Here is a 21,943-nt window from a genome sequence, read left to right on the forward strand (position 1 = left end):
TTTCATCATAGCTAAAATATAACTGATGACTAAAGGACTAACATCTCTCCATTAACAACATGTTTAAAATTTAAGGTCCTTCCGATTCTACCAAAAGACTGACAGCAACAGAAATCGATCATGATTTAGAGCTTATTGAAGTGCAGTTGCGAGGATTGGAAAAGAATGGAGTACAACTGGAAAAGATAATTCGAGAAAAGACCGAGGTACCAGGAGCAAACCCAGGTAATGCATACAGTCACTTAGTTTGTTTTCAAGAATTTTCTGCCAATAATTTCCAAATTAATTTATGGCAATTAAGAAAATATTGGAAGTATTCATTCTCACTATATTAACAAATAAAAAACTTTGATTTGTTGACAATTCAACTAATTATGTATTGAATCTCTTCTTGCAGACGATACTCTTGCACCAGAAATTGAAGATATGATTTTACAACTGTTTGAACTGATAAACGACAAGCATGAACTTTTCAGAAAACAAACGGAGCTGATGTATTTGTAAGTATTCTAAATTGTCATTTTATTGAACTGTTAATAAATTGAGTCTCAATATTTTCAGACGTAGACAGAACAGGTTAGAAAAAGAACAGGCAGATGTAGAAAATCAATTGAGGTGCTTAATGCTACAGTCCGATGCTCACAAAACAGATAGAGCAAAGGCGAAGGAGGAGAAATTACTGAACAAGTAATTATTTTTAGATTTTTTTTTGAGGTTCTTAAAATAGTGAATATCACACAAGAAATCTGTTTTTAGTTGAATTATTAGCTCTTTCAAGACCTTCATAAACTTATACAGCTAAAAACCGAACTTATGATCACTCTTAACTTCTATTATACTTTTTAGGTTGCTAGAAATTGTGGAAAAAAGGAACGAAATTGTTGAACGTTTGGATGTAGAGAGAAGACGTCAAGCAGAAGAAGACATAAGTATAAGAAGTGAGATGTCCCTCTACTCTATGAAAAGGAAAGGTGAACATTCCTCATTGAAAAAAATTAAGAAGGATAAACATAAATCCGAAAAGGAAAAGAGCTCAAAGAAAAACAAAGGGGGGAGTGCTGATAAAGATGCTGACGATTCTGTAAAACTCACCCCAAAAGATAAAAAGAAGAAGAAAATACTGAATATATTTTGAATTTTAAATACTGAATCTTTGCAAATTTTAGTGAAAAGTGATCATTTTGACATTATGTAAAATACGTCGCGGATATCTGAGGAAATGTAATTATTAAGTAAAAAAGCTATTATTTTTATAAACTTGTGAATAATTTTTCAATAAATTTTTCTATATATTTTTCAATAAATGAGTTTTTTTGATGAAGATTACTTTAGAATTAAAATATAATAATGATTTCATATTCTATTCCACCTATATTTTATGTAGAGCTTGTATACCACATTTTTCTTAGAAGCATAAGTGGATTTCAATCACTAAGTTGTTGCTTTTGATATTCTAACACGATTTTATAACTCGCCACTTTATTGCTCGTTTTTTAATGAAAGAGTGTGGGAATGTGCCTTCTTTAATAGTATTATGCATAATTTTTTAAATTCACTTATTTTTCATTGAAATTAATGGAATATTTGCACAAATATCGTTTAGTGATTTTTGCATTGAGAAAATTGGTTGGCAGGACTGTTTTGTTCTATCACAAATTTGACAGTTAAATCTGTGACAGGGGATTTCCAAGTACCAACATGTAATAATGAAATAAAGCAATGATCTGTGTGGAATCCCACACCATTTTGTTCTACAGGGTAAAATATAATGAACATATTTGTCACAGAATAAGAGAATAGATATTTATAATACAAGTGCAGAAGGCATTGATATTCTTCCACGAGTTCAAAATTCAAAAACGAGCCACGAAGTGGCGAGTTTTGGAATGAACGAGTGGTAGAATGAGCCTTCTGTACGAGTATTATACATTATTTTCTCTAATTCATTGCATTTTCATTGAAATTAATGAAATATTTCCATAAATATAATTTAGTGATTTTTGCATTGAAAAATGTTGGTTGGCAGAACTGATTTCTTTAAGGCAAATTAATGAATTGACAGATAAGGCCGTGGCGGAAAGTTCGGAGTACCAACATAGAATAATAAAATATAACCATGAAAACTGTGCGTTTCTGATATATTCTCGCACGATTTTGTTCTACAAGATGTGGAAGAATGAACGGAATAACCACAGAAATAGAGAAACAATATTTCCGAGATGACAAAATCTCTTGTTTATTCAAAAGTTATATTGCACTCTAAGGGACCACAGAAGTGTATCACGAAGTACAATTACCAAAAGCTTATGCTTCATTCAATTCTCAAAAATTGGCCAGAAGGCATGCACATTTCAGAATGACTTGATAAAGAAAAATTTTGAAATCTGAGACCAAATACAATAGCAAATCTTTCCTCTACCCTTATGAGACTTGGACACAAAAATGATCAGGAAATAAGGTTTGTATTTTCTGAATTGGCAAGTTAACATCAAACCCATAAAATATGAAACTTTATTCAAAATTATAATTCTAAAATTGAAAACAATTTACAAAAAAGTATGAAAATTAATATATATATACAAAACACTAAGTCTTAAAATAACAATCGGTGCTCTTAGAATCACAGCCATCATATTCTTTCGTATTTGACGAATCAAGGTCTTGTTCTCTAACACAAGCACATCTATATTCCTTAGAACCTAGTGAAAAGAACTTCCTAGGAAATCCAATCCAGTTTCTTTTAATTCCTCCACTGAAAAAATTATATTATTCAGATACACTGAATTTATTTTTACTCATCATAGCATAAAGAGCATCTTCAAAAATGGGGTAAGCGTTTGGTGATTCTCACTCAATAAAGTTAAAAACCACAAACAATAATATAAACCGCCCAGTAGGGTTAATTTTGTTTCGTAATCCCTGTTTAAAACATTTTCAATAGAGTTTACTCATCATTTTATATTAGGATTGTTCTATATTATATCAAGAAATAAAGATATATCTGTGGGTTTTTCAGTACCTTTGATCAGTACACCAAATATGAGTACCCTGTTCATAGTTCCATTCCATATTACATCCTGGGTATTTCAATTTTAAACGATCTTCTTCTGTTTCTTCTTTTAATGCTTTTTCAATTAATTTGTATATCTCCTTTCCATATGGTGACAGTTCAGCTTCTAAATTATAATACTTTCCAATAAGTTTACCTTAAATAAAATTTGTTTTATACATAACTGCATTTTGCTATGGCTCTAAGTGAACTAACCAACTTCTTCATAATTTTTTCTATAAAAGTTGACCCAATTCATTAAAGATCTCAGTTCTTGAGGATTCAGACCAGAGGCATCATCACAATTTTTCTTGCATTCAAAATTGCCATCAACGAAATTTCTAGTAGCATCCTTTCCTAATTCATAATAATCACTAATTATATATCAACTACAAAGAAATAGGTAACTAAGTCAGAAGGGATATGTACAAAGGTTTTTTCCATCATAAACTCTCTATCTCCTAAGAATAAAATGACTAGAATGAAGGTACATTTAATAAACAAAACATGAATATTTTTACCAGTAGTAAAACTGATTTCCACAAATCTGTATAAATTATTTTTTTTTTACTTCATTTGATAATGAATTCCCGTAAAGTAAATATTTCAAGCTATGATGTTTTCATTATGAAAAACCTTCTTCAAGCAGTTAGGATCAACATAGACAATGAGAACATACCTACAAAAAAGTTATAGGATGCGCCTGGACCATAATGCTTCACACCCTTCGATACGTCAAAGACTAGACCCATTATGCTTAAGTATAACTTTGGAGAATTTTTCCCATCAAAATCAGAGAGGCTTGAAGCAGTGAACATAAGAGGTTTTCCTGGTTCATTTGAATCATAATCCTCAATTACATCGAGAATATCATCGCCAAAAAAAATAGCAATAAGAACAACTAAAATTGAGATCAATGCTACCTTTCCCAACATAATGAAATGTCTTATACTGTCCTTGTACTTTTTCTTCGATTATGAAAAGTATTAATTTCGAGATTAGGATTATTAGAACACATAAGTACTTGAGAAAATACTTGTAGATAACGGTTCATTTAGGTAGATATTCCAAGTATTCCATTTTCAATTCACATTGTTGTTACAGTTGATATTAAAAATTTATTTGGATAATAAATACATTTCATTTTACACTTTTGTGATTGTGTAAAATGATTACTATCAAGGGTAAAATTGAAATTCTTTAAATTTTATTTAATTTTTAAATGATAGGTCAATAGGTCATAAGTAGGTTCATAGGTTGTCAATCAAGAAGAAACACCTGGAACTAATAAATATTTAACCTACTATTATTTATATTCGAAATACGATTTTAAGCATATAACTTTCTGAATTATCAATGGCACTTATTTTATTTTTCATCTCATGCGCGAATTTTATTTCAGTGATAGTTTTTTTCAGAAATGAAAAAAATTATAAATATTGTCATAGACAATCTTTGCAGTACTACTTGAATTGAAAAAGAAGAAGATGTCAATTATCTTCTTAATTATTTCTTAATTATTTGAGTTGAAGGTTATGTTTTGAATGTCAACATGATAATTAAAGTGAACATTTCAAATTCTATTCCTACTTGTTTTTCGTTCTTATAAGCTTCAAATAGGTTGTCATTCCGTTAAATTAAAATTGGCAATGTTGAGAAATTGAAGTGTGTTATTTTTTATGATGGCTTTGGAAATACAAGATATATTCGAAATCAAATGTTTAATTAAAAATATTGATATTGAGTTATGTGCTAGAATTGAGAGTGAAGAAAAACAGCTTTTGGCTTTAGTAACAAGGTAGGTCGAGTAAAATTATTTATTTTTTCATAGATTTTCATATTTTTTCATTGCAGGAATTGTGATGTTGTACTACACTACTCCAATGGAGATTTACCCATTGTTTTAAAGAGAATTCCATGGTTTTCAAATAGCAACAAAGCTATAAAGGCTCTGTGCTTTGATCCAACTGCTACATGGCTTCTGGTTGTCTGTAAGATCATTTCAATTCAAGGTATTGTTCGAAACTTCATAATATATTTTTTTAGGTTGTGACAGTTCTTTGCACATAATACCATTCTTAAAACTGGTTGATAAGAAACAGAAAGTAGACTGCAAATGGTCAACATCAGATCTGACCCATTTTTTCAAACCTCCACAAAGTCCGGACTCAAAACCAACTTCTTTGGTATGGTGGCAAACATTAGACTCAAATCAAAATGCTCTTATTGGCTACGAAAATGGTACAATTGTATTGATAAGTTTGACTGATGGTCAATTTATATCTACATGCACAGTATATGAGGCTATAACAGAATTGAATTTGCGTCATGATAATAATTTAGATGCTTGTTTCCTTCTGGTGAGTACTTTTTTGAGATATTTGTTATTCATAAGTATATATTTAATAATAATAATAACAGCCATTCATTGCAAAGCAAATGGCTGTCAACTAGATTTCATAAATATGTTTAATTGAAAGAACTGATATTTGTATAATACTTTTTGCAAATGTCTTAATAACTATTTCTATTTTTCAAAAAAATGTCTATGGAAACAAGATCAAGTCTCTTGTTCAAAAACCTTATCAAAAGTCCCTTTAATAACCTTATGAATTATACTCTGAGTGAACATAGTGAATAAATTGTTAATTTTTTCAAAACAGATAAATGGAATTAGTGGTCAGCAATGGAAGCTTGTGCTTGAACAATATCCAATAGGATATGTGTGGCCTCCTGAGTTAGTTAATCAATCAGATGAAATAGTTCCAATTAGAATTCAGAATTGGCGAAGATTGGGAGTGGATATATTAATATCCTTAATGCAACGATTATTAGAAAAGAAGAGCTCCAAAAAAGATAATGCTAGTGATACAACCAGTGAAGCCTCTCAACTCTCAGATAGTTCTCATACAGGTCCAGAATTGTTGCCACAATTTTCCGACACTTTTTTTTCAACCCAGTATGTTGGTGATAGACATTTATTTTCAGCATTTCATAAACCTGCTAATGTATTAACTGTAAGTATGGCATATAAAATAATTAGTATTAGCTGTTAGAATGATTCTTTGAAGTAGGTGTGCAGTCTAATCTCTTCAAAATATTTTTATGGACTCCCATTTAAAAATTTGTCAAATGAATTGATAAAAGACATAATACTAATGTGTTTTGACAAGAAAAATTATCAGTATGTTTTTCTGTCATCATTTGAGAAAAAAATAAGACAATTAGCTGACTGATAAGCATATAACAATTAATAATAATAATACTTTGGAAACAAGAAGCTTTCTGAGTATTCAACTAATGTTATGTTAATGATAGTTTAGACACCTAAGACAATTATTTTTCATTAATGTGTCTGGATTAGTTGAACAAAATGAGGAAATAGTAAACATATTTTTCAGTATGCCCAACAATAGGATACTTTGTTAGATTGTTTTGAAGTAGGATATTTAGAGATACTGTTGTGCCCATTCACTCTTGAAAATATTTAAAATAAATCGGGTGAATTTTGTAGTTATCTTCCTGGTTTTAAAGGAGATTGACGATATATCAAATTTCTTTATGAAATGGCCATATTTCCATGGAAATAACAAAGAAATTTGATATATCGTCAATCTCCTTTAAAACCAAGAAGATAACTACAAAATTCACCAGAGATATCTTAAATGCTTTCAAGAGTGAATGGGCACAACAGTATCTCTAAATATCCTATCCTTAAAATGGGTCACTCCTTATAATGAAATGGCCATATTTCCATGGAAATATGAAGAAGTTTTGCCATGCCTTAAAATACTTTATGACACTAGAATAGACTTTATTTTTGTTATTGTAGTTAAGATTAGAATATTATTTATGTTGATGTTTTCTGGTTTCAAATAGTAATATAATTAGTAGGCCCTGGTGCCAGTAATATTTTTGCTGTTAAAGGGTCAACAATAAAGATTATTATTATTATTATTAAATAACAAAGAATAAAAAAACTTAATATATCATCAATCTCCTTCAAAACCAAGAAGATAACTACAAAATTCACCAGATTTATCTTAAATATTTTCAAGAGTGAATGGGCACAACAGTATCTCTAAATATCCTACTTCAAAACAACCTAACAAAGTATCCTATTGTTGGGCATACTGAAAAATATGTTTACTATGTCCTCATTTTGTTCAACTAATCCTGACACATTAATGGAAAATAAATGTCTTAGATATCTAAACTAGCACTAACACAACATTAGTTGAATACTCAGAAAGCTTCTTGTTGTATTAACTGTAAGTATGGCATATAAAATAACTAGTATTAGCTGTTAGAATGATTCTTTGGAGTAGGTGTGCAGTCTAATCACTTCAAAATATTTTTATGGACTCTCATTTAAAAATTTGTCAGATGTCTGATAAATTGATAAAAGACATAATACTAATGTGTTTTGACAAGAAAAATTATCAGTATGTTATTCTATATTCATTTGAGGTGATGAGTAATCAGGAGAAAAAAATAGGACAATTAGCTGGCTGATAAGCATATAACAATTAATAATAATAATACTTTGGAAACAAGGAGCTTTCTGAACATTCAACTAATGTTATGTTAGTGCAAGTTTAGACACCTAAGACAATTATTTTCCATTTATGTGTCTGGATTAGTTAAACAAAATGAGGACATAGTAAACATATTTTTCAGTATGCCCAACAATAGGACACTTTGTTAGGTTGTTTTGGGGTATGATGTTTATAAATACTGGTGTGCCCATTAACACTTGAAAACATTTAAGATAAATCTGGTGACTTTTGTAGTTATCTTTTTGGTTTCAAAGGAGATTGATGATATATCAAATTTCTTTATTCTTTGTTATTTAATAAACAAAATGAGGACATAGTAAACATATTTTTCAGTATGCCCAACAATAGGACACTTTGTTAGGTTGTTTTGGGGTATGATGTTTATAAATACTGGTGTGCCCATTAACACTTGAAAACATTTAAGATAAATCTGGTGACTTTTGTAGTTATCTTCTTGGTTTCAAAGGAGATTGATGATATATCAAATTTCTTTATTCTTTGTTATTTAATAATAATAATCTTTACTTTTGATCCTTAAACAGCAAAAACATTACTGGCACCAGGGCCTACTAATTATATTACTATTTGAAACCAGAAAAGATCAACATAAATAATATTCTAAACTTAACTACAATAACAAAAATAAAGTCTATTCTAGTCTCATAAAGTATTTTGAGGCATGGCAAAACTTCTTCATATTTCCATAGAAATATGGCCATTTCATTTTAAGGAGTGACCCATTTTAAAAGATCCACTGAAATAAAGTTTCTTAGTCTATATCGAATGCAGATATTCGATATGAACTTAGAGTTTGATTCCAAGGTTTTCTCGAGGTCAAGTAGATTTTTTTAATATACAATTTTCCGGCAGAATATTAATCTTCTTGGAAAACTAAAAGTTAAAAAAAATTAACTTCATATAAGTGCTTCAATATAAACTAGTTCAAAGTTATTTCTCATAGAATCATTTGTTCTTGTATTTCAAATGAACATATTCAAAAATAAAAATTAGCTTGCTTTCTCAATTTTTTTTCCAACCACACATATGAGTTAACACCACGATAATTCAAATTTCATCGAATTTAGAATTTGTTACCACTGCAATTTTTTTATTATTATTTTTTCTTATATGCTTTTATCAACTGTCTGAAGCTATGAATAGAGGATAGAACTGTGCATTGTTAATCATGGGGAAACTTTGGAACTTTTAATTCATTTTAATTTGATAAATTAATTTTTTTTCAGGTACATATTGTTAATTCTGAATCAGAACCATTATGCAAATATAAGTTGCCACCAGACACATGTGAGCCACTTTTGAATGGTAAACTCATATTCACCGTAAATGATAGTAGAAATTTAATACAAGTCGTGAGCAGCCATCTAGCGGATTGCAAGAAAGACGATGATGTGAGTATTGTTTATTTATTGAAATAGAATTAGGCTTGTATACATATACAGGGTGTTCCTAAATTGGAGGTGCAGAGGAAAATGAGAGATTCCTTGGATAATTTCAAGAAAAAAATTCATTGGACATGGTCCTATGAACATGGGCCTACAAACGCTTTGTTTTTGAGATACTGGGTGTTTCTTGTAGCCTTGTAGTCCTCCTTTGTGATTATTATACCAGTTTATCGAATCTTTATTAACCTTCGCTACAGATTTGGGTAAATAAGTACCAAAACATAATTAATTTATTCATCACAGCTTACTTACTGGATCTTTATAACAATTTGGATTTTCCTGAGGATTCAGAATTGTTTGAAATTTTTTATCTTGCCGAACTAAAAAAAATTCAAGTTGAATATATTGTGAGAGGAAGGTGCTATGACAAAAAACATCGAAAAAATCAAACTTTAACAACACGTATTTCGAAAATAAAGTGTTTGCATGACCATGTTTATAGGCCTTTTTTTTAATTATCCGAGGCATCAGTCATTCTCATTTGTTTGTAGTCCATTTTCATTTGAATCCGTTGATCGATTTTAGAAATTAATTTTTTGCATTTATTTTTATTTCAGGATTTCAATCCAAATTCTCTGTTAGCCCAGTTTCCATTCGAAGGAAGAATCTTGAAAATATTCAGATTGACCGACTTTGCTGCAACTAAAATTAAAAAATGTAGTGAAGATAAAGCAGTCGAACTGCCAAAAACCATTGAGGATCTTAATCTTAAGAGGACAAGAGTAGATACATGCATTATTGTAACTATGTCAGCAGTTTATAAGATCAATATAAGGTATGTTTTTACTTCATTTTATCAACACTTTTTTTGTACTATGGTGGGGACAAAAGTTCCATAGCTTGATTTTATGGATTTAAAATGGAACTGTGGAGAAACGCAATTTTGGTGTTTTTTTCATCCGAGCATCATCAACATTCTTCTTGGGGCAAGCACAATCCTGAAAAGGTGAAGAGGTTGTGATATCTCATTTCAAAGATTATCTGTTTCAATACTTTTGATCAATAATAAAATGAAATCCTCAATTTAAAAAATAGTCCTTTTGCTTGTAGTATAGTGTATTTGTAAATATTTGTAAAAAACATTGAAGATATATTTGTTTGTTTTTTCTTCGCTCCATGAAAATTCATCTGTATTACTGTGCAGCTATTTTTTATTTCAGGAAAACTTTTTTTTCATACCATAAATTCCTCAGGTCTCTATACAGGGTGTTTCAAATTAAGTCGGCACCATTGCTAAGTCCGTTATTATTGATGCTACGATGTCGGTTAAATGGGCAAACTAGTAGCATTTTTAGTGGTCTTTTCGATGCCGAAAACAAACAAAAAATTGACAGTCGCGTTGTCAAAATATTTCATAAAATGATATTTTTTTTAATGGAACACCCTATATTTTTTCATGTATTTCGATTCGTAATAACATTCTCAACAACAACAAAGCTCATATCACCTTTCTTCCTGAAGTGGAAAATGAACGACTTATTTTGAAATAGTTATTTCTTTCACTAGTACAAAAAATTTATTTATTTTTGATTATCCAAACAACCATTTTTTATACTTATACGAATGACAATATTTTTTTAATAATAGCAAAATTAGACAGTAAAAGGAAAAAACTGCCCTGGGATTTGAACTCGTGAAACCAGTGATCATCATGTAGCACCACTTAATCGACACCACTAAGATATTTGATATTAATAGACAAAACGATAATTTCCATCTTAAAGCCATTCCGCTAGCCGCAGTCATTTTGTGAATCAATAGTGTCAATAGAAGGGCTCAAATATGTGTTCAACAAGAAGGCGGTGTTTATGACCATTTACTTTCGCTTTATCAAATCTGTTTGTTATAAATGTTTCCTATTAATACAACTGTCTTATTTTCACCTTTACGAAAAAAAGTCAAATGAGCTTTGTTGTTGAGAATGTTATTACGAATCGAAATGCATGAAAAAATATAGGGTGTTTCATTGAAAAAAATATCATTTTATGAAATATTATGACAACGCGACAGTCAATTTTTTGTTTGTTTTCGGCATCGAGAAGACCACTAAAAATGCTACTAGTTTGCCCATTTAACCGACATCGTAGCATCAATAATAATGGAGTTAGCAATGGTGCCGACTTAATTTGAAACACCCTGTATACTGTAATATACTGCATACTGTTATATTCACCTGAAGCAATCAAGGAATAACAAAAAAACTTTCATGAAATCAAAAATAGCAAAAATATCATCTTGTTTTTATTTATCATCTCTTTTATGAATTACTGTAGCTTTATAGTGAATGTTGAAATGTTTTTAATTTACTTATCTCAGATTTCTGAACGTTTAAAGGAGTAACATGAATTATGTGGTTGGCGTAAAGCCATTGCTAAAATAATATAATATAATAATAATAATAATAAAAATGTTATATTAATGGAAATCAGTGAGGAATGTTTCAAAGACTACTGAATTTTTACAGTTACTTGAAACTAATAGCCTTCTGAAATGTTCTCTACAGATTCAGATTTCCAAGGGTTCCTTTAGAATTGACAATCCTAAGTTGTGAACTTTCCATCACCAAACTTGCAATAAACAATTTAAAAATATTTGCAAATGGCACTTATAAAACTCCTGTAGTTCATTACATATAGATATCTTCAATTCAATTCAATTCAATTTTATTCATCAATATATACAATAGATTAAAAGTTAAAACTGGATTGGCAATTTGTAGAGTATGCAGTCTAAGCTAGGTTTGTATACTGCCAAGGTTATATTTTATTCATGTTGGTACTCGGAATACTTCTGTCATCGATCTATCTATTATCTGTCAAATTTGTTATACAGAAAACAGTTCTGCCAACCAACATTTTTCAATGCAAAAATTACTAAACTCGCCTTTTCGTCGCCCATATTGAATTTTGAGCTTGTGGACAATATCAATGCATTCTGCACTTTCATTATAAGTGCAGAAGGTAATGATATCCTTCCACAAGTTCTAAATTCAAAAAAGAATCTTATTTATTTATTTTATTATTTTATTTATTTATTTTATTAAGTTTATAAACTTTAAGTCATTACATGTTATTAACGTAAACACAAAGGTTTGATTTCAGAATTGCTCCTGTCGAGAGGTACGCCCAGTATGTCGTAGATGAAACTGACTACGACAGAGCTGAGAAAATAGCACACGTCTTTGGACTTAACACACATCAACTCTTAGAAAATTGTGGTGACTTGCTTGTTTCTCGTTCTTCTTTCCATTCAGGCATTTTATTGTACAAACAAGCAAGGACACATTTATTGAAGAGAGTTTTGAAGTTAGGCCTTGCCGCTGACTGTAGAACCCTACTGAAGTTTATTCATCTTTGTTTGACTGCTGGCAAGGTAGATATGTCGGTGGCAACTAAAATACACACTGGAAATTTGGCTCTGATGGCATACACAGAACTGGTATTGAGATATGGAAATTCTGCTAGAGTATCAAACCTGAAGGAATTTATGTAAGTATGAAATATAAATTTCACAAATAGTATATAGACAGAGGATTAATGCCTGTATTCTATACAGGATGGGATTTAAAAAACTTGTGGAAGTTTTAAGAGTTATAAAAACATGGTCAACCCCTCAATTTTTCTAGGGTCAAACAAAAAATTCAAATAACAGAGAAGTTCGAAATCAAATTACAGATATGCTAGTTACACGATCAAGTATTTCTTTGTGATCCTTTTCCTTAGTTATTGTTTCTAAAAAACAATATTTGAACAGAAAAATTTAATGGCGTATGGCCAATGATTAAAGAAAACTCACATGATTTCTTTTACCCAAAATCGATAATATATCAGTTAAATTCTGTGGAAAATCCATTCACTGTGCCATATCTTGTAGAACAAAATCATGCGAGAATATCTCAGATTCACACAGATTTCAAGGTTATATTTTATTCATGTTGGTACTCGGAATTCTCCTGTCATGGATCTATCTATTATCTGTCAAATCTGTGATACAGAAAACAGTTCTGCCAACCAACATTTTTCAATGCAAAAATTACTAAACTCGCCTTTTCGTCGCCTATATTGAATTTTGAACTTGTGGACAATATCAATGCATTCTGCACTTTCATTATAAGTACAGAAGCTATTGGTATTCTTCCACAAGTTCTAAATTCGAAAAAGAACCACAAAGTGGAGGCTTTTGGAATTAACAGGTGTTAGAATGAGACTTCTGTACGAGTATTATATATTATTTTCTCTGATTCACTGAGTTTTTATTGACATTAATGAAATATTTCCCCAAATATCGTTAAGTGATTTTTGCATTAAAAAAATGTTGGTTGGCAGAACTCTTTTCTGTATAACAAATATGACAGATAATTGATAAATTTGTGGGGAGAGTTCCGAGTACCAACATATAATAATGAAATATAACCATTAAATCTATGTGAAGCTGAGATATTCCCGCAAGATTTTGTTCTACAAGGTATGGCATAATGAAAAGATTTGCCACAGAATTAGAGAATAGTTATTTATAATACATGTGCAGAAGGCATTGATATTCTTCCACGAGTTCAAAATTCAAAAACGAGAAACGAAGTGGCGAGTTTTTGAATGAACGAGTGGTAGAATGAGCCTTCTGTACGAGTATTATACATTATTTTCTCTAATTCATTGCATTTTCATTGAAATTAATGAAATATTTCCATAAATATCATTTAGTGATTTTTGCATTGAAAAATGTTGGTTGGCAGAACTGATTTCTTCAAGGCAAATTTCAAATTTGACAGATAAAGCCCTGGCGGAAAGTTCAGAGTACCAACATATAATAATAAAATATAACCATGAAAACTGTGCGTTTCTAATATATTCTCGCACGATTTTGTTCTACAAGATGTGGAAGAATGAACGGAATAACCACAGAATCAGAGAAAAAATATTTTATTTTACTACACTTGATCTGAATCAAGTGTAGTAAAATAAAATATCTTTTCCCTTCTCTAAAGTTAGGATTTCATCAAATAGAATTAGATAATGTCCTAATCGAAAAAAAAGCGTTTATAGTTGAATATGAACATCAATTATTTTTGAGAATGCCTATTGTTTCGAAGAATGATCCTGGTGGATTAAGAATTAATTAAATATAATTTTTCTAGGCACTTTTTAAGATATGAAGAGTTATATGATCAAATATTAGCTGTGAATGTAGCCTGTCAAGCAGCCCAATGGAAAATTGTGAATGTATTGGCGGTAACAAGAGGACTCTCACCCGAAGTAGTTGCTGCATTTGGTCAAATCCTTCAAAGTGCAAGAGCGCCAAGACCTACGGACCATGATTTTGTGTACTGCCTATCCGAACCTAGTCTCACTCAGGGTTTACTTCTAGCGCCAAAAGCATCAGAAGTCATATTCCGTTATATCAGAACACATGTGAAAGTATTTCCCGAGGATATTTTGAGAAGATTTCTGATGCAACTTGATCCTAGTCAACCTGGCGCCATTCCTTTAGTGAGCAAGTTATCACGATACCAGAGGACTCCTTCTTACGTAGAGTCTATCTCTGATTCTAGTGAATTCGAAAATTACACTGAAGATCTTTCTAATGTTAGAGATTTTATTGAAACATTCATTGTTGTTTTAGTGCATTTTGTGTTGAAGACTGATCAGTTTAGGTAAGTTTGATTCTATCTATTTATCTTTATGATGTACAACAACAATCCCTTTTTCAGTTATAATTTGAAATACTTGAGAAGAGTCATAGGTCCTGATGAAATCCAACTGGATGAACTTTTAAATAAATTTCCCGATTTTCAAACCTTAAGTTGTGGCTATGACCATGCTGCTGTGGTGAGAAACAATATGGCGTTCACCATGGGAGTTTCAAACTTAGGATCGTTAGGTGTAGGTCCACTTCTTACTCAAAGTAGTCCTCCAAGATTGGTTAATACCTTGAACAATCTCAGACTGAAGGTGATGAGTGTTAGTTGTGGAAGAAAGCACACTCTGTTTTTGACAGATTATGGGGTAAGTGTACTGATGACAGTATGAGTAAATTTCTTATGTTGGTAAACTCTTCTAGTTATCAACTACCTATTCTTAAAATTCAAATTTTTCGTGTATTATTATCGTCTATCTGGATTCTGATAATATTTGTTTTATTTGGAAAATATTCAAAAACAAGTATACAGGGTGTCCCATTACTTATCGGCCAGAGTGTGAGAGGTGATACTAGAGGCCAGAATAAGAAGGTTTGTTTGAGAAATGAACCTTGTAGAAAGTGAAACAATTTTCTAAAAATTGCAATGATTTTGAAACAGATATGTATATGCATATTAAATCCATGATGAGGATATTAAAGTTTCCAAAAGTGAAAACCAGAGGGCGCCTTCTACATATTTAATCATAAGTTAAATTTTTATACTTTTTATCCTGGGAAACTGAGACCATATCAACTTCATATACACATTGTTATTTAAAAACACATTTTTTATCAATTTCTCAAAGCATTTGCGAGATATTCGTATTTGATTACTCTATTACACATTCAAGAGCAAATCTAAGCAATGATGATAACATAATAATGGCAATAATTTTTCGAAAGTTATCATTTCACTTTCAACAACTAACAAAAAATCTTATTTTGATCTCTAGCGTCCCCTGTTGCATTATGGTCATAAGTTATGGGACACCCTGTATTCTTAAAAAGTCTCTTAATTAAAATTTTATACTAAATATGAATACCTTTTTCATCATAGTATCATATAAATTAGAGATAATTAATAGAATATATAACTCGTTCAGAATCCAATACCAATAATTATTGGAACATAGCCATATGGATTTCCTTTTTATGTCGCTTTAATCATTACAGGTATACACTTGTGGGTCCAATAATTGGTCCCAGCTTGGGCTCGGACCAATGGTTCAAGAAAGTCCCTACCCGCAGATGATTACCGATTTGGCAGCAGTGAAAGTAATGCAAATTGTTTGTGGACAATATCACTCGATGGCTTTGTCCGCTGATGGGCATGTCTATACTTGGGGATGGGGTGTACATGGCCAGTTAGGACACGATAGCTGCAACAGTGAAGTTTATCCTAGGAAATTGAATTTCGATAAGAAGATTAAGCAAGTGGCAGCAGGTCACGCACATAGTCTCATTTTAACCGAAGAAGGAGATTTATATGGGTTCGGATCGAATGCGTTCGGACAACTGGAAACCACAAATGAAGAAATGAATAAATATACAAAACCTATTCGTATATATATTGGGTCCAATTTATTTACTCCAGTGGAAAAAATTACTTCCGCCTATTTTCATAATGTAAGTGGGATATTTAGGAATTTTTCACAATAATTCTCAAAGGTTAATTGATAGTCGAAAAGTATAAAATTGAAATTATTCATAAACTGGATTATCCATGTAGTGGTCCAGATTTGACAGCCCTGTTTCAATGACATATGTCAAATAGAACTGTCATCTGAAGCACATCTTCAGTTGAAGGTTAGGGTCGTTAATCTTCTGCTGAACTTGTGAAAATTGTGAAAACTTACTACAAAAATAATGATTCTGTAGTATGTTTCGTGCATCTAAGTGTCCATCTAAGTGTACAATGAAAAAATTAGAAGAAATTGGATGTGACAGATGTCTTAAGGCCCATACATCATCAAAATGCACACTCGCCCCAAAATTTTGATGCTGTAAGTGTTGAAAAAGATACAAATTTTTCCATTTCTGGCGCTCACAAAATTTGGGCCTCTCTTACGGCACGCTTTGGCGTATTTTCATCTCCATCCCTTTTTTTTAAGACTGGAAGAAAAGAAGATGATCTGTAAAGCCCATTAATAAGGACTGAGAAGAAAAAAGAATTTCTAAAAATCTTCTAAAATTAATGATTCAAAGATCATGAGGGACACTTAAACATATTTTTGTTATTTAATAATTGTTACTTCGCTGTATAAACACTGTCATGGAAAAATATGAAATTTACTTTTTACTTGATACTTGTTAATTGAAAATTTTCACCTTTCATTTTTTAATTGGGGCTGCATAAATCTACACTTACACCATTAAATCCTGATACATCAACCAATCAATTACTGAAGTAAATGGTGACTCAAAAATTGAACTTGGATTCTGTTAAACAAGTATCGCGAATTGATCATTTGAACTACTCATTTAATAGAATTATTAAATTCTTTTTGTTGCTGAGTTGTCATCACAAAAGGAAAAAAAAATTGACTATAAATACTCTGAAGAATGTTAATGTGAAATATCTCTTTTTAGGTTGCTGTTTTACAAACCCAAGAGGTTTATACTTGGGGGGCCAGTCCTCAAGAGGTGCGTCTCATTCAATCGAAACATCAGAGAAAGGGAAATAATGGTAGATGTGTGAAACTGCCCGAATGTTGGAAAGCAGCTGCAAACATTTATTCTGGATCGGACAGAGCACGCATCGAACAAATTTCAGTAGGATACAGGCATACTGCTATTCTGCATCAAGGAAGAATTTTATGGGGAAGAAATAAGGAAGATGAACTCAGTCCGCCCCATTTGCAAGAACAAGATATCTTACTGAATATCCATAATTATAGGTTTTTACATGTTGCCTGCGGTTTGGATTACACCATGGCTATCGATCATATGGGAAGACTTTTAGCATGGGGCAGTATTTCTATGGCACAGGTAACAAATAATAGTTTCCATTCATCTCTGAGCATTCAATTATATTATTTTTATTCTGAAATATCGTTTGCAAAAATAACCTAACCTATAATTTTGTGGCCCTTTTTAAATAACTAGCAAGTCATATCACAAGTGTAGAGGGTATTGATATTTCAATTTTTCTGTATCACAAATTTGACAGATAATAGATAATCCGCGACAGGTGACAGGAGAGTTCAGAGTACCAACATATAATAATGAAATATAACCATGAAAAATCTTCCACAATTCATGTCGGGATGAACAGATTTGTTGGAAAATTAGAGAAACCAATTTTTAATTCAGACTGATAGAGGCATTTAGGTTGACTATATTTTATTTTGAACCGAAGATCAACTTTTTTATTCAACCCATATTGATTTGAATACTACTTATAATCAACGATGGTATTTTCAGATAACTCAATTGAATTAGATATAGGGTGTTTTTTTTTCGAGGTATATAACTTTCAGTTGGCATTACTGTTCAAGATGGCTACCGATTTAACAGCTGTCAAGTGATTTATTCTCAGTTTGGTTTGGCAATTCATCATGAATAGACTCACGCCTGAACAACGCTTGCGAATAGTGCAATTTTATTTCGAAAATAATGGTTCTGTGCGGAATACGTATCGCGCACTACGTCCATTTTATTTTGTTTAGCGATGAAGCGCACTTCTGGTTGAATGGCTACGTCAACAAACAAAACTGCCGCATTTGGAGTGAGGCTAATCCTCATGTATGTTGAAACACCGTTACATCCAGAAAAACTGACTGTTTGGTGCGCTTTATGAGCTGGTGGAGTCATTGGTCCGTACTTCTTCAAAAACGATGATGGCCAGAACTATACAGTCAATGGTGATCGGTATAGAGCCATGATAACTAACTTTTTCATTCCTGAATTGAACAACCATGATGTCCAGGAGCTGTGGTTCCAACAAGACGGCGCAACATGTCACACAGCTCGTGCCACAATCGATTTATTGAAAGACACGTTTGGTGACCGCCTAATTTCACGTTTTGAACCTGTGAATTGGCCTCCAAGATCTTGTGATTTAACACCGCTAGAGTACTTTCTGTGGGGCTATGTAAAGTCATTGGTCTATGCGGATAAGCCACAAACCCTTGACCATTTGGAAGACAACATTCGCCGTGTTATTGCCGATATACGGCCACAAATGTTGGAAAAAGTCATCGAAAATTGGACGTGCAGATTGGACTACATCCGAGCCAGCCGTGGCGGTCATATGCCAGAAATCATATTTAAAATGTGATGCCACAAGATTATCTTGCGGATAAATAAAATTTATGTCAATCGAGTAATCCATCGTTGTTTTATTGCAATTTAAAGTTCTATAGCTCTAAAAAAAACACCCTTTAGAAAGAATTTGAAAAACGATACTGTGCTATATTTGAAATTTATTAATTCCATTGATTTTTTGCAGACACTTCTAGGACGATCTATGAACGATTCAAATGAGGCGAAATCAAATGATTGCCTGCTTAGTGTTAACGGCGGCAGGCGGATTTTCAAAGTTCCTAGTAGTATTCAAGGAAGTTCAGATTTATTTCCAATCGAAGTGCCAAGGATACCAAGTGTAACAATAACATTCAATACTACGGATCATAATACTATTTTATCGAAGAAGATCATACCCAACTCCATCACTCAAATCGAAAATAAGAAAACAGTGTTTAAAAAAAGTACACAATGTGAATTTCCAACCGAAGATGCAGTTATTTTGCCGAAATACAACTACCGACAGAAAACATTACAATATGTCTTAGAGACGTATTACGGTTTGTACGACTACGACAACATTCTTCAAGTTTGTTTGCAAGCAGAGAATTTGGTCGCAGCAAGTAGGATAGCTTTTATCGGTGGACATTATTGTGATAGCTTAAGCTTTCAACTGAACGCATTCAAAATTCATATGAGTTCATTTAAATACGAATTAGAATCATTCGCTAAGGAGTACGAGTTGTTTAGTCAGAGTGAGCATCAAAAGAGTTATATAGAAGCCTTGAAAAACATTAATATTAATAATATAAAAAACGATATTAGCCAGTGTAATTCTTTTGAACAAAGCTCCGATACTCCAATTCAACTCAGTTCGAGTTCTTCCTTGGATAGTATAAGATTGTGGGAGGAACAGGAACATCAAGGAGGATGTGAAAGCCCTTGTGAAGTTGGAGAAGCCACAGATTACCGTTATACTATGTCCCAACTCGTGCAGTCTTTACGAAATAATCATATTAATCAACCGATATCTAGTGTTTCCAAAATGATGTACGATAGTGATAATGAGAAAAAAGAAATCGAAATTAATAATGCGGATGTTAAAGAAATCGTACAAATGGCCTGTGGTATTGTTGAGTTTTATTTGGAAAGAATTTCTAGTACAGATAATCCAATTTTAATGCAAAATATTTTAATGTTGATTATTGAATTTTGGTTATCTAGTTTATTACCTGTTCAAATTCTCGAGAAGGTTCTTCTGAAAAATATCGAGAGATATTTCTATCCTCTTTCCATTATACTTTTCTGTAAAAATTTTTCAAATGACTCTGGCGACCAAATTTCAACGGAGGAGGTTGAACAGAAAAATTCTGCCAGATTTTTGAAAGAGTTTTCAACGAAATTCTGCTTGCAACTCTGCCTGATGGTTGTCGAAAATGTAAATAAAACCTAAAAAATATGGCTTCCTGTCAATCTCACAATTTTTTTATATTATCCCAAGGAAAATTTTTCGAAAATTCTAAATTTATAGAAGAGGTTGACATAAAAGATTTGGGGGAAAAAAGATCTGTAATAAAACTTTCAAATAATTAGCAAGAAACATAAGTAATACTTGTTCAATAATGTTTTAATTCAAGTATACATTTTTTGTTGAAACCAAAGGTAGAATACTAGATGTTTCAGAGAGCATGTAAAAATTTTTTGAATGACTCTGGTGACCAAATTTCGAAGAAAGTTAAACAGAAACATTCTGCCAGATTTTTTAAACAATTTTCAACAAAATTTTGCTTACAACTCTGCCTGATGGTTGTTGAAAATGTAAATAAAACCTAAAAAATATGGCTTCCTGTCAATCTCAAATTTTTTTCCATAGTATTTCAAGAAAAATTCTGAAAATTTTAAACTTGTAGAAGAGGTTGGTACCAAAGATTTTAGAAAAAAAAATTGCAATAAATATTTCAAATAATAAACAAGAAACTTAGAAAATATCATTCCAATTTTGTTCAATAATGTCAATAATTTAAGTATATATTTTTTTCATGCAACACCAAAGATAGATGTTTCAGAGAGCACTAAAATCAAATTCTATAACTTGCTTTATATTGGTTTTCTTTTATTTCAGCTATAAAAAAAGGGTTTTGGTTTGCAAGGGCAGAGAACACCTATCATTCAAATATTGAATTGGTATTAATGTGAATTATAGAAAGCTTATTTTTTTTGATAATTCTACATGTCTTTTTTCTGTTTGTTAAAACAAATTCTTTTTTCACCAATTCATCTTCATGATTACTTGGGAACTGAATGCAACCCTTTTGATTGAGGGTGGTTTAAGAATGCTAAGATTCTCTAATTAAAGAACCCCTTTAAAACTATTGTATATCTATTCTGTAATTTCTCCTTGAATCTTAGCTTACGTAAATGTGTAAATGAAGGTGCTCTCTGAAACTAATTGATTATACTCTCTTTGTTGAATTCATTTTATATGTCTAGTTCCTATTTTTGTTTTTGTGAAGTACAAATAATATCCTTGTAAAATTTACAAAAGTTATTTATTTTCTCTTATTAACTCTTGCTATGTGAGATTAGTTATTATATATTTATATTTTGTTAGTTCAAAAATATGTTGACAATGTTTAGAATATATTTCTATAGATTAATAATTTATTTCCAAATGTAAGGTCAGAGAAATTTAAAAATAAACATTCTTTTATGAATTTGTATTTTTTGGGAAAAGTTATGGGACTTCATTATATATCAATTATTCATAAAAACATATCTTGAAATCACAATCGAACCAGTTCTCCCAACTCATACAAGCTCTAAGCTGCTGAGAGAACTCGCAGAGGTTTAGGAGAGTTGGAATAAAAAATATTAAAAACAATTGGATCTACCTTGAAAATTTTGAGTTGCTAGCTCTTTCCGTTCAACAGCTATCGTCTTCACTTGAAATA

At 31.3% G+C, this 21,943-nt stretch overlaps 3 protein-coding genes across 5 annotated transcripts in view; 2 read left to right on the top strand and 1 right to left on the bottom strand.

Annotated features, from left to right (window-relative positions):
- LOC123679954 (MICAL-like protein 1) overlaps positions 1–1,304 on the top strand; it is a 78,999-nt gene extending 77,695 nt beyond the window's left edge. For all 3 annotated transcript variants that reach the window (XM_045617554.1, XM_045617552.1, XM_045617553.1), the window contains 4 exons: positions 76–225; positions 398–500; positions 562–687; positions 847–1,304. In XM_045617554.1, coding sequence (XP_045473510.1) covers positions 76–225; positions 398–500; positions 562–687; positions 847–1,135 — 668 coding nt within the window. In that variant the 3' untranslated portion in view covers positions 1,136–1,304. The remainder of the gene's footprint in view (positions 1–75; positions 226–397; positions 501–561; positions 688–846) is intronic.
- A 1,193-nt stretch (positions 1,305–2,497) lies between these two features.
- Positions 2,498–4,286, bottom strand: LOC123679962 (neuferricin homolog). Its single transcript, XM_045617563.1, has 4 exons — positions 3,729–4,286; positions 3,266–3,406; positions 3,020–3,206; positions 2,498–2,752 (listed from the first exon to the last, which is right to left on the bottom strand). The coding sequence occupies exons 1-4, from the start codon at positions 3,982–3,984 to the stop codon at positions 2,587–2,589; spliced, it is 750 nt and encodes a 249-aa protein (XP_045473519.1). The 5' UTR covers positions 3,985–4,286; the 3' UTR covers positions 2,498–2,586.
- A 286-nt stretch (positions 4,287–4,572) lies between these two features.
- Positions 4,573–21,706, top strand: LOC123679961. The gene is made up of 12 exons (XM_045617562.1): positions 4,573–4,847; positions 4,904–5,040; positions 5,096–5,409; positions 5,713–6,066; positions 8,853–9,017; positions 9,629–9,846; positions 12,173–12,559; positions 14,206–14,721; positions 14,779–15,073; positions 15,921–16,373; positions 17,337–17,735; positions 19,198–21,706. Exons 1-12 carry the CDS (start codon positions 4,729–4,731, stop codon positions 20,443–20,445), a joined length of 4,605 nt encoding a protein of 1,534 aa, XP_045473518.1. The 5' UTR covers positions 4,573–4,728; the 3' UTR covers positions 20,446–21,706.
- Positions 21,707–21,943: the final 237 nt, after the last annotated feature.

The sequence above is a fragment of the Harmonia axyridis genome, chromosome 5, assembly GCF_914767665.1.
Source record: "Harmonia axyridis chromosome 5, icHarAxyr1.1, whole genome shotgun sequence".
In the NCBI taxonomy this organism is placed as follows: domain Eukaryota; kingdom Metazoa; phylum Arthropoda; class Insecta; order Coleoptera; family Coccinellidae; genus Harmonia; species Harmonia axyridis.

What these genes read in the sequence shown, in the direction of transcription:
- LOC123679962 (XM_045617563.1), bottom strand. Translation starts at nt 3,984, where the DNA reads ATGTTGGGAAAGGTAGCATTGATCTCAATTTTAGTTGTTCTTATTGCT. An exon ending in ATCCTATAACTTTTTTGTAG is followed by an intron (nt 3,407 to 3,728) that starts GTATGTTCTCAT and finishes ATTATGAATTAG; the next exon opens with GAAAGGATGCTACTAGAAAT. An exon ending in AAAAAATTATGAAGAAGTTG is followed by an intron (nt 3,207 to 3,265) that starts GTTAGTTCACTT and finishes ATTTTATTTAAG; the next exon opens with GTAAACTTATTGGAAAGTAT.
- LOC123679961 (XM_045617562.1), top strand. Translation starts at nt 4,729, where the DNA reads ATGATGGCTTTGGAAATACAAGATATATTCGAAATCAAATGTTTAATT. An exon ending in ATTGCAAGAAAGACGATGAT is followed by an intron (nt 9,018 to 9,628) that starts GTGAGTATTGTT and finishes TTTTTATTTCAG; the next exon opens with GATTTCAATCCAAATTCTCT. An exon ending in GTTTATAAGATCAATATAAG is followed by an intron (nt 9,847 to 12,172) that starts GTATGTTTTTAC and finishes GTTTGATTTCAG; the next exon opens with AATTGCTCCTGTCGAGAGGT.